Source organism: Amborella trichopoda, chromosome 10, assembly GCF_054954075.1.
Source record: "Amborella trichopoda isolate Santa Cruz 75 chromosome 10, AtrichopodaSantaCruz75HAP2 v2.0, whole genome shotgun sequence".
Classification (NCBI taxonomy): domain Eukaryota; kingdom Viridiplantae; phylum Streptophyta; class Magnoliopsida; order Amborellales; family Amborellaceae; genus Amborella; species Amborella trichopoda.
Genome location: NC_142345.1, coordinates 4,322,637 through 4,339,446, shown reverse-complemented (window position 1 = coordinate 4,339,446; position 16,810 = coordinate 4,322,637). Strand labels below are relative to the sequence as shown.

Below are 16,810 nucleotides of genomic sequence, written 5' to 3'. Positions count from 1 at the left end.
GATCAACATTGTGCTTAAGGGGATCTCAATGGACTCCTTCAAACTTGAGAAATGCCATATTTAAATCCGTTCACACGAAAGGAAATCGTAGAGGAAGGGAAAGCTTCTTTTTTTTAATGCTCTTAGTTCTATCCTTTTTCGTGCATTGAGGCCTCTCCCTGCCCTGATAATCATGTTTAGGTAAAATAGGCTTTCGAGCCAGTGAAGACAAGCAAGAAATTTAAGGACACGAACCAACCTTGGTTGAAGATTCAATACTTTCTCTGTAAATTGAACTTTTCTACAAAAACAAATTCAACTCAAACATTTTCAAACATTCACCATACCCAACACAACTTTAAAGTATCAATCCCAATAAACACTGCATTCATGGTCCACAAACGTAGCCAACACAAAAAGATCGAGTCCCTCAATGGAAGATCTTGACAACAAACATAAAGGAGAAACAGAAACACAAAAAACTACTACCCTGTGCGACAATTGGCACACAACCGAGACAAACACAATTTTCATTCAAGAGGCACAAATGCAATGCTGTCCTTTCATCAATAAATGAATCTACTGCGTGCACGAGCTCTGTAGAAGAAGAAGGGGAACTATTTTAAGTAGTGTTATAATATGCTCTAACTATTAAACCAAGCAACCTTCAAATCAAAAACAACCAAATACCTCTTTCACCAATTTGCATACCAGAAATATTTTACAAAAAGTATAATTATTTAAAAGTATAGAAATACCTCTTCACCAATTTGCATACCATAGTATTTTACAAGGTATAATTATTTAAAAGTATAAAAAAATATGCAAACTTCTTTAATCAAATTTGTACAACGGAAAACAGAGCGGTACTGCTCTCTCAATGGCCACCAAGATGAAGATAGCACAGCTGCAAAATAACTTGAATGCGAAAAGAAAAGAGAATACAGACTCAAAATTGGAAATTTAAGCCAGTTCATATCTCTATTAAGCAGTCTTTCAAATACTTTTGGGCTTATTCTAATTTTTCAGGGTTCTCTAAGAATTGTTAAATTGGTCTGATTTGGTGTAGCCAATGGAGAATCTAGAATTTCAATAAAAGCACTAGTTTGTTGAGTTGCAGAGATGAGTTAATATGGAAGGAAATAACTGCCCACAGTTGCATGAGTTTCAACAAATTTGACAAATCAGCAGAGAATTATATTCATGGTACCAAGCACAAAGAGAAATCAAAGAGAAGATGGATTTGTTTGAGGGTGCGACACTCGATATTCTGAAGAAAATTCAAATCATAGAAACCAACATTGTTAAACTCGGTTCGGGCCGCCGAAGTCGCCCTGGCTTGAGCTGAGTCACTTAGTCATGCTCAGCTGAGTAGTGTGCAAAACAAAAAAAGTCAAAAAGTTATTAAAATTAGAAGAACTAGGAAAAAGTAAAATGAGTATAAGAAGTCCTTAAAAAGTAGAGAGAGAGAGAGAGAGAGAGAGATGGATTATTAAAATTATGATTTATACGATTAAATATTCAGAAAAATCAGAAAAGTGAAATAAATGATTATTTTTAATCATTTTTAAAAATATGTCTTTTTTAATATTTTTTATAATGGCAGGCCAGGCTTATGTAGACCCAGGCCCGGGCCATCAAGCTAATGGGCCACAATTTTAGAACCGAGAGGGCCCATGAAAGAGCCCCAACACAACCTATGTTGGGGCAGGCCTTTGAGCACCGTCAAGCTGGGGAGAGGCCCGAACCTGGCCATCAGGTTGGGCCTCTAAGGTGCGCCTGGCTTGCCCCTGGCCTTTTGCAGTTCAAGCTATGCATATTCTCCATTTTAAAAAGAAAGTGGGATTTAAACGTTAGAGACGTACCATTGAGTTTATGGGCAGCAGCTCTCCTACACAAATTGGTCAAAGACCTTATTGTTTCCGAATCCAAATAAACGGGATGTGTCTGACTTTGTCATAGTCTTTGCCTGGATATTGCAGCTGCTCCAAAAACTCCGGAGACATGTCAACAATATCCAAGAATTTAAGGGTAGTAAGGTGCTGGAAGCCATGAGGCAAGCTCCTCAAGTTCTTGCAATCCTTGATTTGTAGGGAAAAGAGGAATGGCATGCCTCCCTTCTCAACCTCCTCCCACTCTTCCAGTTCATTCAGATGTCCGAGTTGGAGACCATAAAGTTTAGGAAAGCCACCTGCACTGCATTTGGCTATACTCCTGCCAACGTATGATTCCGTATGTAGACTGATAAAGGTGAGGTTGGGCAATGTTTGAAGGATCACAAATGGGTCTTGGCTGAGTTTGGTCTGGTATAAGGTTAATCGCATGAGGCAGAGGAGAGATGCAATGCAATTGGGGAGCTTCCCACCAGCTAGAGGCCCTCCTAGACGTAGCTTTTGCAGAGTGTCGTGGGGAGGTTCCAGGGTTTCGATCTGTAGAAGGGAGTGGATGCCTAACGATGAAACATGTAACTTCCGGAGTGACTGCATCCTTTTAATGGATTCACACAATTTCTCTCCATCTTCACTGCTCTGTAGCTGAACATATAATTTTGTAAGCAATGTTAAGTTCCCCAAGTCCTTCGCAATATTTGAATCAGCTCGTATGAATTTCAGTATCTGGAGGTTTGTCAACCTGATGATTTCATTTGGAACTCTTAAGCCATTTCGAAATAACTTGTGAGATGCACTCAAATATATCAGAGTATCGACTTCTGATATTCCACTAGGCAATTCTCCGTGGAATCCTTCCAAGTCTAGAGTTTGCAAACTTCTTAATTTCGCCAAAGACCTCGGAACTTCTTTAATACCAGTATATCGCAGCCCAATGTACCTTAGATGAATGAGGTATCCTATTTCATCTGGCAAATGCTCAATATAGATGCCTTCTAGGTCCAACACCCTCATATATCTAGATTTAGAAAACAAGTCAGACAAATATGAAGGTGATGAGGCTCTTATACCAAACATGAAAAATGTTCGAAGATGAGACATTTTCGCTTCTATAGGCACACATGGCTCAGCATTTTGGACCGAGACACGTCGACATCTATCGCCGAGTTTACTACTTGTGGCAACACTATATGCCCCAAAATTCTCTTTCTCAAACAAAGAGTGACCTAGCTTCCGCACCACATCATGTACTCGACACAGTTTGACTTGCCCAGTTTCACCAATTTCTTCGACATGAATCAAACTCCTATCCAATAGTTCTCTAAAATAAATTCCGGCTACCTCCTCTTCTTTCATGCCCTGCCTTCTTTCTATGAATCCCTCTGAAACCCATAGCCTAATCAGTTTCGATCGAGGAATCTCATAATCCTCCGGAAATAAACAGCAGTACAAGAAACAATGCCTCAAGAAAGGTGGCAGATCTTTGTAACTTAGCGCTAGAACGGCTCTCAACCCTTCATGGTTGCTCAACTCCCATCCAAGACTACGGTAAGCATTCACCCAACTAGATATTGTCCGAGGTTGCTTAGACATCATACCACCAATGACGACAATCGCCAAGGGAAGTCCATCACATTCCTGAACTATGAGTCGTGCTTCCCTCTCCAATTCTGAGGGACAGGCTTGCCCATCTTCCATCCAAAATGCCTTCTTGCAGAATAGAGACCATGCATCATATTCTGATAGTCGTCCAAGCCTGTACACTCTGCTCATTACATGAATTGGAAAAGCAATATCTCCTTTACGGGTTGTAATAATAAAACGCCCTTCATTCTGTACATTTGGAAGCGAACTATGAACCACTTTCCATGCATCTTCATCCCATACATCATCCAATACTACAATATATTTCTTACCACTTACACATGTGTGGAGTTTCTCATGTAAATCCCTGTCTTCCATCTCTTCCGCACCTTTGAAAGTCTCCTTATCATCTTTGAGAAACCCTCTTAGGATAGTTGTTAAAATTTTCTTCGCTGTGGAAGAGTGTGAAACAGTAACCCAAGCACGGCAATGAAAATGGTTCTTAACAATTTCACCATTATAAATTCTTTTGGCAAGAGTGGTTTTACCTAATCCTCCCATACCATATATGGAGATTACCTGGAGTTGTGGCTCTTGTAGCCATCCTTCTATTAACTCTACTTTATTCTCTACTCCAACGATGTCGACTTCCTCAACCAAATCAGAAATCGCTTGTAAATAAGCACTTGTTGAAGCACTGACACTTGAAGAGCTGCCTTCTTCTCTCATTCGAAGGTCAAGTCTCTCTCTTCTATTTGCAATGTCATCAACACGTGATCTAATAGTCTTGATCTTAGTTGCAACATTGTGCTTGATGTATAGCTCCTTGATACAAGAACAAGGTCGGCACATGAATCCTCTCCTCCTTTGTAACCTGGCAATTTGAATGATGAATGTGTCAAGGACATCCTCAGCATCGTAGGCAACATCTTGTACTTGTTCGACCCAAGCATTCACAGATGTATTTGTCTCTCTAACATTATCAGCATCATTTAGGAATGCTTTGATGCTACGGAGCTCATCGTTGATCCATCGAACATCATTGCTCACTCCTGAAAGGAGCTGAACTTCTTCAGTGAGAAGTTGGTCCAATTTTGTCAGCAAAAATGATACAACAGGCTCTGCCATCTCTCTGTGACATACACTCTACTTGGACGTAGTTTTCTCCATGGAATATCAAATGCTAGGTTTCTTCTCTCATGTTCTTACCCCTACACCAACTATTTATCGACAGGAGTGGCCAGTGACATTGTTTCGAAATGATTCCAATTAAAGAGAGGTGAAGCTTTTTCCATGAATTGTTTGTTTAGCTTTACAGTTGTGATTCCACTCCAAGGATTTGCACTCAAAACTCCTGATGCTTAGGCCTCTCTCAAGTATCTGAGATTGAACTTGAAGCCTTGAAACTACCTCAAAAAGATGGACTTGTTCAATCTAGGGCCCAGTTTAGAAGGATTAATAATCATGAGAGGAAGTATCTTTTCAATTTATGGTCATTGACCAAGACATTTGCTCTCCTCCATTTGAGCAACTCATTTACTGACTACCATTCAAATGTCTCTTTTCTCTCCCTACTTATTTGAAAGGAGAAGTATATAATAAGACCATATGCTTTTTAAACAAGGCCACAAGCAACCATTGCCGTTGGATGTGAAAGAAAGTGGCAGGGCGTGTCCAACTGACTAGGCTCAAAATCTAAAAGAAGATTTTTAAACTTTATGCCAATACCCCAAGCTGTCAGATTTTACATTTGATGGCTATAAGTGATTTTGATATTCTTGTATAAAAAATAAATAGTCTCAAAAGTGTACATTCCCTATTTAAAAAATGAATAAATGTTTATGCCCGAAACACTTATGCCTTTATTCATAAGTAAGGCATTCATCTGCTGAGCTTCAAAAGTATCCAAAGAAGCTTCAAAATAAGTCCTTCTTCTTTTTCCCTTTTTCTTTTTTTAATCGTAGCACTTGGCTTCACTAACATCTTTACAGCTTGGATTCCTTCAATTTGGTGCCCCACCATTCTTTACAGCTTGAATTCCTTCAATTTGGTTTCCTTTTATATAGCAATTGTATGTACATCCCATAGACAGGGATGTCCATTACCACAATGTTGATAGAAACATCGAATACCATGTAGGGACCATTTTTAGGGCTAGAAATCTTGCTTAAGTTACGATCATCTCAACAAAAAAAGAAAAAAATGATTTTGAATTCGTAAAACTAGAGATCTTATCGTCACAAAATGAATAATACAGAGTCTTAGCTCGAGCAGGAGCCACCATCCAACAAATAGACAGGTTTTGAAGCTTCCATCAAAGATGTAAAAGACAAGACTCATGTGTAGGTTGATTCTTTATAACAATTTTAACATGTACATTATTCTCCCATTCCAATTGCTCTCGTGAGAAAAAACTACTTAGGAGGACTTTTTTTTATCCGAAATTATGGGATCAACTTGAGAATCACTAATGATTATTACAATAACATAGATTTTTTAGTTCTTTAACACTTAGATTTGGTCGTCTAAAACCTGGACCTTGTACATTCAGTTTTAGGACATTATTTTTTTCGGTCACATTTTTTTTTTTTTTTTCAAAAATTAGTCCCTAATTTGAAGATGGTCATTCCCAGAAAACTGGGTTCCTAAAAATACACCTATATGAAAATTTTCTGAGGGAGCAAATGAACAGTATGCTCCTACGAGAGCAAAAACTCATTCAGGTATTCATTTAGGCCACAATGCTAATCATTCGGTCAACACCTTTGTTTTCTTGAATCGCCATTCATAGACCATTACACTAAAGTATGAGCATCAAAGTGATTAGATGTGAACATTGAATAATTAAAGGCAAAGGAGAAAAGAGAAAGTTCTTCCAAGATTGTGATCAAGCTTCTTTATTCAAAGGAGAAAAGAGAAAGCTCTTCCAAGATTGTGATCAAGCTTCTTTATTCAACTTTAATTCATGATGATGTTTATTTAGAGAAGTGCTTTAGATCATGTCTCTACTGCCCACTGTGATGCAAGCATAAAATAGACCTCTGTAAACCAATGAGAGAGATCTTGTTTTGAATACGGGTGCGGTTTATAATAAAAGTAAGGCGCACCTCCAAATTTTATCTAAAAATATAGTTTCAATGCCGAAACTTTTACAATGGCCTTGAAATCCATTTTCAACCTTAAATATAAAATTTAAAGCTCAAAAAATAGTACAGATCGAACAGATTTATAAGTGTTAAAAATGAATATGATGGTGCACTACGGGATGTACTATTTTGATACTCAAAATCCTTTTTTTTTTATGTCTAACATCGAGGTCGAGATGATCAATTGAAGTGTTTCTAGTTTGAAACAACCTCTTCCAATAGGTTCTTTATATGCTCCCGACTTCCAAAATATAAATTAAATCTTTTTTATTTGAAAAAACGATTATCTACTGCATGAATCCAACAGTGTTGTTACTAACCCCACTGATTACCCAATAAAAAATGAAAAACAATAGCCTGTGATACAAAGGGTAAAGTTCTCATAAACGTATATTATAGTGAAAATATCTCCATAAACCTCATTTTCAACTTAAGGCTGCAAAACGTATCTTACTACAAAGAAGTTCACACTATTATATCTTTTAACCTCCTTATCATATGTTATTTATTTTTTATTAATTTTTTTTTATCCAAACAAACTTAAAAATGACTTGGTTTCTAAACCCTTCTATCTTAACGTGATCCCTTTCTCTCCCCCATCAACCTCCCAAACCCCTCTCTCTCTCTATCTCCCCCCTCACCTGCTCGTCGGAAACCATTTTTGGCAGGCCACTATTTTGGCCGAAATCTTGATCGGAATTTGCAGGGAGAACCCACGAATTTAATATTTTTGGCCGGCCACCATTTTGGCCAGAATCTTGATCGGGATTTGCAGGGAGAATCCACAAATTTCAGGTTTAGGGTTTCATGGACTGAATCTTTTTGGCCGACCACCATTTTGACTGGAATCTTGATTGGGATTTACAAGGAGAACCCACAAATTTCTGGTTTAGGGTTTCACACACTGAACCTTTTTGGCCGCCCACCATTTTGGCTGGAACTTTGAACAAGATTTGCAAGGAGCGCCACACTCCAATGGAGTAAACCAGCGAGGAGGGTCATCAACATTTTCTGTGAAGTCCCTGTATCTTTCCAAATAATCTTGAAAATTCAGTGGCGTTATCACTTCATCTTCCAAAACTAGCGAAGATCTAGCATCACCTTCCGTCAATACCTTCTTCAACTCAGGCCTATCAAAACCATAAGCCAAGGAAGCTTCTTTCAAAGATGAAGGCGAGGTTCTTGTTCTTGCTGTAGCTAAGGATGAAAGGTTGAATCCCTTCATCCGAGATCTCAATCCATGAAACAATTGATTTTCCACAGTGTTGGTCCTCGAAGAAACAACAGAGCAACCTACGACCGCCGCCATTAACGATTGGGTTTTTAACCTACCTGGAGAGAGGTTTTTGATGAAGATTGTGGCCAAAACGCAAGGTTGCCAGCCACAACGCAAGGTTTCCCTTGAGCTCCTGGACAGTCTAGAGAGAGAAACACATGAGGAAAGAGAGTGAACTGAGGAGAGAGTTAAGAAAAGATGTCTTTTTTAACTTGTTTGGGTTAAAAGATGAGAAACGTCGAGTAATATGCTATATTTCCAAGGAACCGATTTGCGGTTATGGGGATATAGTGACACTGATTGGGCAGCAGACCTAAATGAGCGTAAATCGACTTCAGGTTATGTCTTCTTGCTAAGAGGCGATGTAGTCTCATGGTGTAGCAAGAAGCAGTCATGTGTCGCTCTCTCAACTATGAAGTCTGAATATATTGCTTGTAGTGGAGCAATACAATAAGTCGTATGGTTGAGAAGGTTCCCAAGGAACTTGGGTGTCATCGCAACTAGTAATGAGCATGTCACTGTATTTTGTGATAATACAGCAGCACTTGCTTTTGCAGAAGATCCAAAATACCACGGAAAGTCAAAACATATTGATGTTAGATATCATTATATTCGAGATATTATTACACATGGACATGTGGTACTAACTCAGATTCTTACAACTAAAATGGTGGTGGATCCTATGACTAAGGCAATTGTTAGGACCGCACATCAGACTCATGTAAGAACTATGAGACTCAGAACCCTATAAGTTTATGTTACACTTGGTACCCTGTTATAATTGAATATGGATGTTATTTATGGATGGTTTGTGTACTTTAATACATACAGAAGCACAATAGTGTGAGATTATCATTTAATTTGTTGGCAGGCCAAAGCTCACTACTCGCATTAGCAACCCTCAATTTCTGGGATATTCGAGGATGAGTTATACACGTGGTGTATTTATCGCCTCAACCAAGGGTTTGAGATGAGATTCTATAAGGGATTTGACATGATCAATTCAAATTGACATCCCGAAGATCATATAGCCTGTAAGTAGTTAGGGATGAACATCAAGGATGTTCAAGTTGACACATGGATGTGATTGTGGGGTGTTGGGTGGTGACCAGTTGCATGGCTGTGAAAAGACTATAACCTGCATGGTGTTGATTTTGACACATATTTGATGTGATCCATCATGACGTGTGATTCATACCACATGTGTTATATAAGTGATTGAAAAAGAAGATTAGGTTCTTTTTTTGCCACTGTGTAAGGCTAATAAGTAGGTGATCCATGATGCCCTTATAGACCTTAGACTGCATTAAGAAACTTTACTTCGATCATTCTCTTTGGCATGTATTCTTTAGGGTCAAGTATGAGACTCGTCAGAGACATTGTTGAGACAATGATCGGAGTCAGAGTAGAATAATGTATGTTGTAAGGGAAGACCATTTGATATCACACTTTGTTTTGGTACCACAAAAAAACAGTACACATTACACGTGCATTAACAGTGATTGTGTACGTATGGGCTAAGTAATCTTTTGAGCTGGGCTCATAAGGGATTAGTTGAGAACTTAGTCCGATGTGGTCAAATCGGATCTAGGGAAAGTGGAGCAGTTTTTTATTTCGTAGGTATTGAAGAGATGAGGTATTCCCTGCCAGTTGATTGGAAACTTGGTATGGTTCTCTCTAACAGAATGTTCGCTCCAGTAGGTCGCACACCATATTTTTCCCTTTATATGAAAGAATACTCATGATGCGATAATGAGCGACAACTCTTGTTTCGGCCTATAACCCTCCCACATACGAGATAAGTGGGAGTTGTAGACATGAGTGTGCATCCCTAGTGTGAGGGAATACCGAAGTGGACCACACTTCCTTCATGTTCGACTTATAATATGAAAGGAGGTGAGGAAATGTGATACCTCTTCATAGGGTTCCACCTCTTCATGAGGGGGTTATACCTCTTTATAAGGAGGCACTTTTTCTCATTATAAAAGGGGGAGGGGTGGAGGTTTCCATATACATGACAACACACACAAGAAATGTGTGAGAGCTCCTCTTGAGAGATAGAGAAAAAGTGTGAGAGAGAGTACAATCCCCCTTCCATTTGAGATCTAAGTAGAGATTTGGCCCTGAGTGATAAAGAGTTGTGCGTGAGAGTCGAGTTTGGACTACTCTTATCGCATCAGTTGGAGTGTTCATGAGTTTCCACCTTGCTCGAAATTTGCAGTGTGGAATTGATTTCAGCAACTCTAGTAGTTGTCGAACGAGCCTACGTGAGTTAATCATTCCTCTCCACGTTTGTTCACCAAAATTATTGTACGAGCACTCAGATATGATACCCGATTTCCGATTGTTTTATTTTTCTTTCGCTTTAGCAGTTAGACCGTATTTTTTCCAACAGCATCAAAACTGTCTGGAATGTAAAATGCAAACACAGAAGAGTGTATAAGAATGCATATGAGGAATATGTGCAATATTTAAGTCAGTTGCATCAGTTTTATTATTGACCAACAAAAAAGGATGTTGCAATATGGGAGCCAAGCACCAAGGGAGTGTTTATTGTGGGATATGCTTATAGGCTTCCTTTTTAATGACAGGAGAAAATGGAGAAATTTATAATTGGCTTGAATACAAAAGCTACCTATCCCTGCTAAGGTAAGAACTTTTATTTGGATTTTGTCCTTGGAGAAGTTTTTGATAGTAGTTGTATTGCGAAAATGATGAAAGATTTACCAAATGTGTGCTTATTATGTAAACAAGATGAGGAGAAAGCCAATCATTTGCTTTTACAATGTAATTTTGTTCGATTTGTTTAGCGTTGGGTTGAAAACCTCTTAGATATCCATATGGATGTTCTTGTGCAGGTGGAAATATGATTGTACAAGGGAATTTAAATTGTTTGTGGGGTAATTGTAAGATACTGTGGAAAATTCTTAAAGAGTCAGTTGTTTGGGAAATATAAAAAAGTAAGGAATTGAAGGTATTTTGAAAATATTATAATAACCAAGGAAGAATTGTGTGAAAAGTTCAAGTTATCTATGTAGAATGGTCATCAATTGAAGAAGATTGGTGGGGTGTTTCTCATATTGATTTAATATATAACATTAAGTATTTGACTCAGGAAAGGATAGAGAGCAGGAAAAGTCACATGAAATTGGGAGGCTCCTATGCATGGATGGAATAAGTTAAATTTGACAAAAGTTCATTTTGGAACTTGGAAAAACAGGAATTGGCGTGAGCTATTAGTGACCATAATAGAGATATGTTGGTGAAGTATTATGGACATGTAGGTCATATAACGACAAATGAGGCTGAAATGAGGCCTGCAAAAAGCTTTGGTATTGTTGTTGAAGGCGATTCTTAAATGTGATAAGATAGATAAAAGAAGAGATGATGATACCATGGAGAGTAAGATGCTTTGGGATAAGATGAAAGAAGATGTGTTGATTTACAATATAATTTTTGCCATGTATATAGAGAGAAAGATGTGGTTGCTGATGAATTGGCAAATATGGGAGCTGATGAGCTAATAATATATTGAGGCTTTGTGTTGGTAGTTTTGAAAAGAGTGCGCATTGAAAGAATGACACATGTGATCTAGCTGGAGTATATAAATAAATAAATAAAATAAAAAAATCATTTTTTTCTTTTCTTCACGATCTAGAACTCTTACAAGTAATCATTTTACAATATAATAACTTCAAATAAAATAAAATAAAATAATACAATAGGATCTCAAGAACTTAAAGCCATTCAAAACATTTCTTTCAATAACTATGCTTGGGAATAAAAGACACAATAAATAAATATAGAATAAACAAAAGATGATATCAAATATTACCTCAACCGAGCTTAGTACACCCCATACCGAGTTTCCTCTTAACGATGGTACTCGGGATTTTTTATTTGTCTCTTGATTTCTCCCTCTTATGGCAAAACCCAAACAATACACGTGGATCTCAATCTAGAACCATCCACATAAAGCCTCAATGCTCTAGCTTAATTCAAGCCCCTTGGCTTGATCCTTATGAGAGACAGAAATCAAGAACAGAGGAAGAAAACTACTAGCAAGCGATGAGCCCTTTGCTGCCCACAAAATCACATAATCTAAACTTAGTTTGATTTAGAACCTATGAGAGAGATTCTAGCTTAACCTAGCCTAGTTTGGGCGTGTCCCCTTTAGGATAGTTTGTGAGAGAGAGAGAGTAACTTATATGGGGCATACCCCTTAGAGAGACTAGAGAGAGGTTCTATTTTAGAGAGAGAAGAGAGAGTAAGTAAAAAGCATAAAGACAAGGGAGGAGAATTATCTCTTTTATAGATTTTTCATACATTACGGTTTATCATAAAATCGTAAGAGCAAATCTTGACCGTCAATCTAAGGAGACTTGTGGGGTGAGAGATATGAGCTATCAATTCCCTAATCTACCATCAAAATGCTTCTAAACCTATTCCTATCAAATAAGTTAAATAAAGAAAATATTTATTTACTTTCTCCAATAGTGGATATTTATTCCTTATTTCTCAATCAAACCTTCTTGATTCTCAAGATTTTCTAAAACCATATATCTCATTCCTTTATTGTAAGTAGGCTTCTCTCCACAAAAAGAAAGCCAACTAGCATGAGATGCATCTCACAATATTTAGCAAGAAAAAGACAATCCCTTGGTGGGGCGTGCCACCCTTTGGTGGCCACTCATGGGCCCCACCCAATTATCCCATGTGTCTTAAATGGGCTTCCAATAATTATGGAGGTCCCACATATTTTAGTAACAAAAAAAATTGATTTTCAAATTTTTCAAACCTCTTAGTTTGTTTAAAACTTTAGAAATGAATTTTTCTTTATTCATAAATCCAAATGACAAAAATAAAATATCAGAAGATTCATAAAAATTCAAGTAAACATTCTAATAACATAAAATTAATTAAATTAATTTTGATGTGAATCAGATCCAAATAAGTCTATGATATAATCAACACATAGAAGCACTCCACCTTCAACTATAGATCATGATCCACACTAGCTTTATCAAACTGACCCAGCGGTTCATATTACCCACAGTCCACTGAAGGAATTCATAATTGGACCACCAAAGTCAAGCAATGGGATAGGGGACGTAATCTCAATATATGGATTTTCGGTTCTACCCTAAAGACAAACCATGATCCGCCAGACCATGATGCAACCACGACTTTATGGTGCATACGGGTAATCTCTCACACATGTACTTACTTCATTCTCAATGGTGGATGACTATATCAACACTGCTATCTATATATATGTCATGTGATGATATAACGATGATGTTTTTAGTCATGTCTATATAGACTATTCATCACACACAAGGATCACACAGTCCCTCGGCTCTCTTCCGGGCATACTCTGATATCGTTAAAGGCTAACCCACTAAACCCTCATCGGTTTCATCTCTGTGCCCAGGTATTTTGGATTTTCCAACTCGGCTGGCCTAGCACGTCAAGCCTAGACCGCGTATCTGCAAATTGCATTTGTTTAGTATGGTTCACAAGAGGACCACACTCCCACTGAGTTTATGATTCATTTATTCAAATGTTTATACAATCTCTCTTAAGGCACTTAAAGATTACATAAATCCAACATGCACTCCTCTCTCTTGCCCTCCCTCCATTGACCGTTCTCTCTCGCTATCTCTCTCTCTCTCTCTCTTCATTGTTTTCTTGTTCTCTCTTCTTCATTTATCTCTTTTTCCCTTATTGATAGTTCTCTCCCTCTCTCTCTATCTTCTCTATTGTCATATTTCTCTCTCTCTCTCACTATTATTATATCCCTTTTCTCCATTGCTAGAAACCCACCAATGTACCGGATATGAAAAAAGATGGGGAAAATAATATATATATATATATTTACCGTTACTATGAGATTACCTCTAAGTTTTTGTTATTACACCTAGTCTGTTTTTTTCACCATCTTAATAATTGTTTTTTAAAAGATAGAAATTCTCATTTTCAGTTCTTCAATAACCGAAATGAGACTGAATTCGATTTTTCAAAAATTAAAATTTTCAAAATTTTCACGTGAGAGAAAAAAGAGAGGAGATAGAGGGAGAGAAAGAGTTGGGTTAGAGAGAGAGCTTTCCTCTAACTTCATTTTCCCCTTGTGAGGCAAAATAGCAAGCGAAACTTTATAGTAGGATCACAGAGCCTCAAACAACCAACTTTTCCCAAAACAATTTTAGGTATAGAGAGAGAGGTGCGAAATTTTTCTAGAGAGAGAGACTCAATTATGGAAAACCATGGTTCTCTTCCAGGGAGAGGGAGAGGGAGAGAGAGAGAGAGAGATTCTTTTTCACATAAAGATAAATGTCTTGGTTTAAGTACAACAAAGAAATCCTTCAAATCTCACATCAAATATTTAGTGCTTATCAAATGGACAAATGACACAGTCAGAGGCCTCTGAGGAGGTTCAGAGATCATTTATCATCGTTTCTTCTATAGCGTTAGAGAGAAAGAGCCCAAAAGAGGGGAAATGTGGAGACGAGGGAGGAGCTTGACATTAACACAACACTCCAAAAGAAAAGAAAAAGCTTATTGCTCGCGCCGGTGTTCTTCAACGATTTAAAAAATGGAACAGAAATTCAGTTTTTGAAAAACCAAATTCAGTCCCATTTGGGTTTTTGAATAACTGAAAATGACCATTTCCAATTTTTCTTTTTTAAAAAAATTAAGAAGGTGGAAAATTCGGGTACAGGTGTAATAACGGAAAATTGGAGGTAATCCCATTATTCGATCAATATAACAAATATATACATCATTTTCCCAATAAGATAAAAAAAAAAAAAAAGATAGGTATAATAACGGAAAATTGGAGGTAATCCTATTATTTGATAATTATAACAGATATATACATCATTTTCGCAATATGATATCTACAAAAAAAAAGAGTAAATATGTAACACAATATAAAAGATAACCAAAATACTAATAATAAAAGTACACGACGACTTCACTCCATATCAAAGTTAAACTAAAGGATGCGTTAGCATGCGGCCAGTCCGCATAGTGTATAAATCCAAGCAGGCAATAAATGTATTTTTTAAGTGTAATTTGATCCTAATTTTTAGAGTATATATAATTTTTAAAATGGAGATCATGAATTTTAAAAAAAGAAGAAGTGAAAACTATAAATAATAGTTATACTAAGAAAACATTTGAACCGTTACAATTGTTTTTAGATGGACCACCTACTTGCGTCCATCTTTCCGATAGATATTTTATACCTCTGGACAGCATATTGTAGAAATGAGGTCCAACCCGCATGAAACAATTGTTCTAAACTAAAAGATAACAAAAAACAACAATTAAAATATTTGTGACTTCACTCTATATCAAAGTTAAATTGATATTTTACTCTTATTGACATTTTTTCTCTGTTGCTCCATATCAATTTTATTTTTTTTTCATACGTCATAGTTTTTTCTTCTTTTTTTATTGCTCATGTAACCTCGATTCATCAATGAATTATATTGTTCTGAATTTCCCAGCATGAATACTCTCGGGAAATTTTAAAAATTTTATTTTACGATATTTTTTGGAAAAGCGAAAAATTGAAACAATTAAAACTATAACCGGAAGGCATAATAACAAACCTATATTTACTAAGAGTTTAAAATAATTTATATTAAGAATTCATTTGGTTATTTAATATCCTTAAAATTATTAATAGCTATAATGATTATATCAATTGCACTGAAGTAAAATCTCTTGAGACTTACGAGTAAATCAAGCAAAACTTGCTCCATTTTAATACTCTGCTCTGTACAAACCAACTCTTTGAATATGTGAAATCCTGCATCTTGTTACTGGTTTTTGTAGAAAGCGGAAGAGGTAGAGGGTGAGAGCCTGAACTTTTTAAAGAAGGGAGAATTTTCAAAGAACACGGATAGTTTTGTCCTACTTTGTTATGGTTGTTGGAGATCTGTTGAACTCTATTTGCTGAGTCTTTGGGAGAGCGAAGGTAGGGCTGCCAGGCCTGGCCTTCAAAGATGATAAAAATGGGAGGCCTAAGCCATTGGAAGAAAGGCAGAGTTTGGTTGTCTTTGAGAGATGAAGGGAGGTCATGAGCCACTGTTTCAAGACAGAAAAATGCTACTAAAACTTCAATAGAAACAGATTAGAGAGAGAGATACAAGAAACAGGGAGGAGAAAGAGGGTAAAGCAGAAAGGAGATGAGGGAAAAGCAAGGAGGAGAGGGAAGAGCGTGACGCTTAGAGAGAGAGGGTAAAGTTTTAAGAGAAAAACGACTCAAGCCAAAAAAGATTTAAGTCCGACTTTAATATTTTTTGTTTGTGATTTTGGGGGCTTGAGGATTTGGGACTAAAGTGATATCTTTTTTTTTTATGAATTAGAAATTTTTATTAGATTATCCAAACGGTTCTTACCATCTATTTTAATCTTTTTTTCTTGTGATTTAAAAATATTGCAATTTTGGATACATCCAAACTGAAACACTTAAATATTTAGGATTTGTTATTACTAATTTGCCAATTTTTATGAACTTTTAAACATTTCGTAAAAATTTAATTATCATTATTCGATTTCCATCTTTCAAAATAGCAGCAGTTCGGAAATTGGTATTTTTGTAGAAACATTGGTATACGTTTTGTGAAGTATTTAAATGGTTATTACAATATATAGGGAAGATAAAATATTTTAAAACAAAAAAATCAAAAAAATAGTTTTAAATCATATACTATAAAATTCCATCTAAAATAGGTTAATTAGTCACTAATGAAATCGAAAAGTGGTAAAGTCACAAAAAAATAAAAAAATCAATGCTCTTTTAAATATTATAATAAAAAAAGGAAGTTTAAAAATATTAGAAAAAAGGAAAAAAGAATGGACAAAATTTTGTGGAGTTGGAAAACAAAGTACAAAAAATTGGAAATAGAAAGCAAAATGAACAT

The 16,810-nt window shown here is 36.6% G+C and overlaps 1 protein-coding gene across 1 annotated transcript; it reads right to left on the bottom strand.

Annotated features, from left to right (window-relative positions):
* Window positions 1-239: 239 nt before the first annotated feature.
* Window positions 240-4,651, bottom strand: LOC18434724 (disease resistance protein RPM1). The gene is made up of 2 exons (XM_006844787.4): window positions 1,845-4,651; window positions 240-576 (listed from the first exon to the last, which is right to left on the bottom strand). The coding sequence occupies exon 1, from the start codon at window positions 4,578-4,580 to the stop codon at window positions 1,893-1,895; it is 2,688 nt and encodes an 895-aa protein (XP_006844850.3). The 5' UTR covers window positions 4,581-4,651; the 3' UTR covers window positions 240-576; window positions 1,845-1,892.
* Window positions 4,652-16,810: the final 12,159 nt, after the last annotated feature.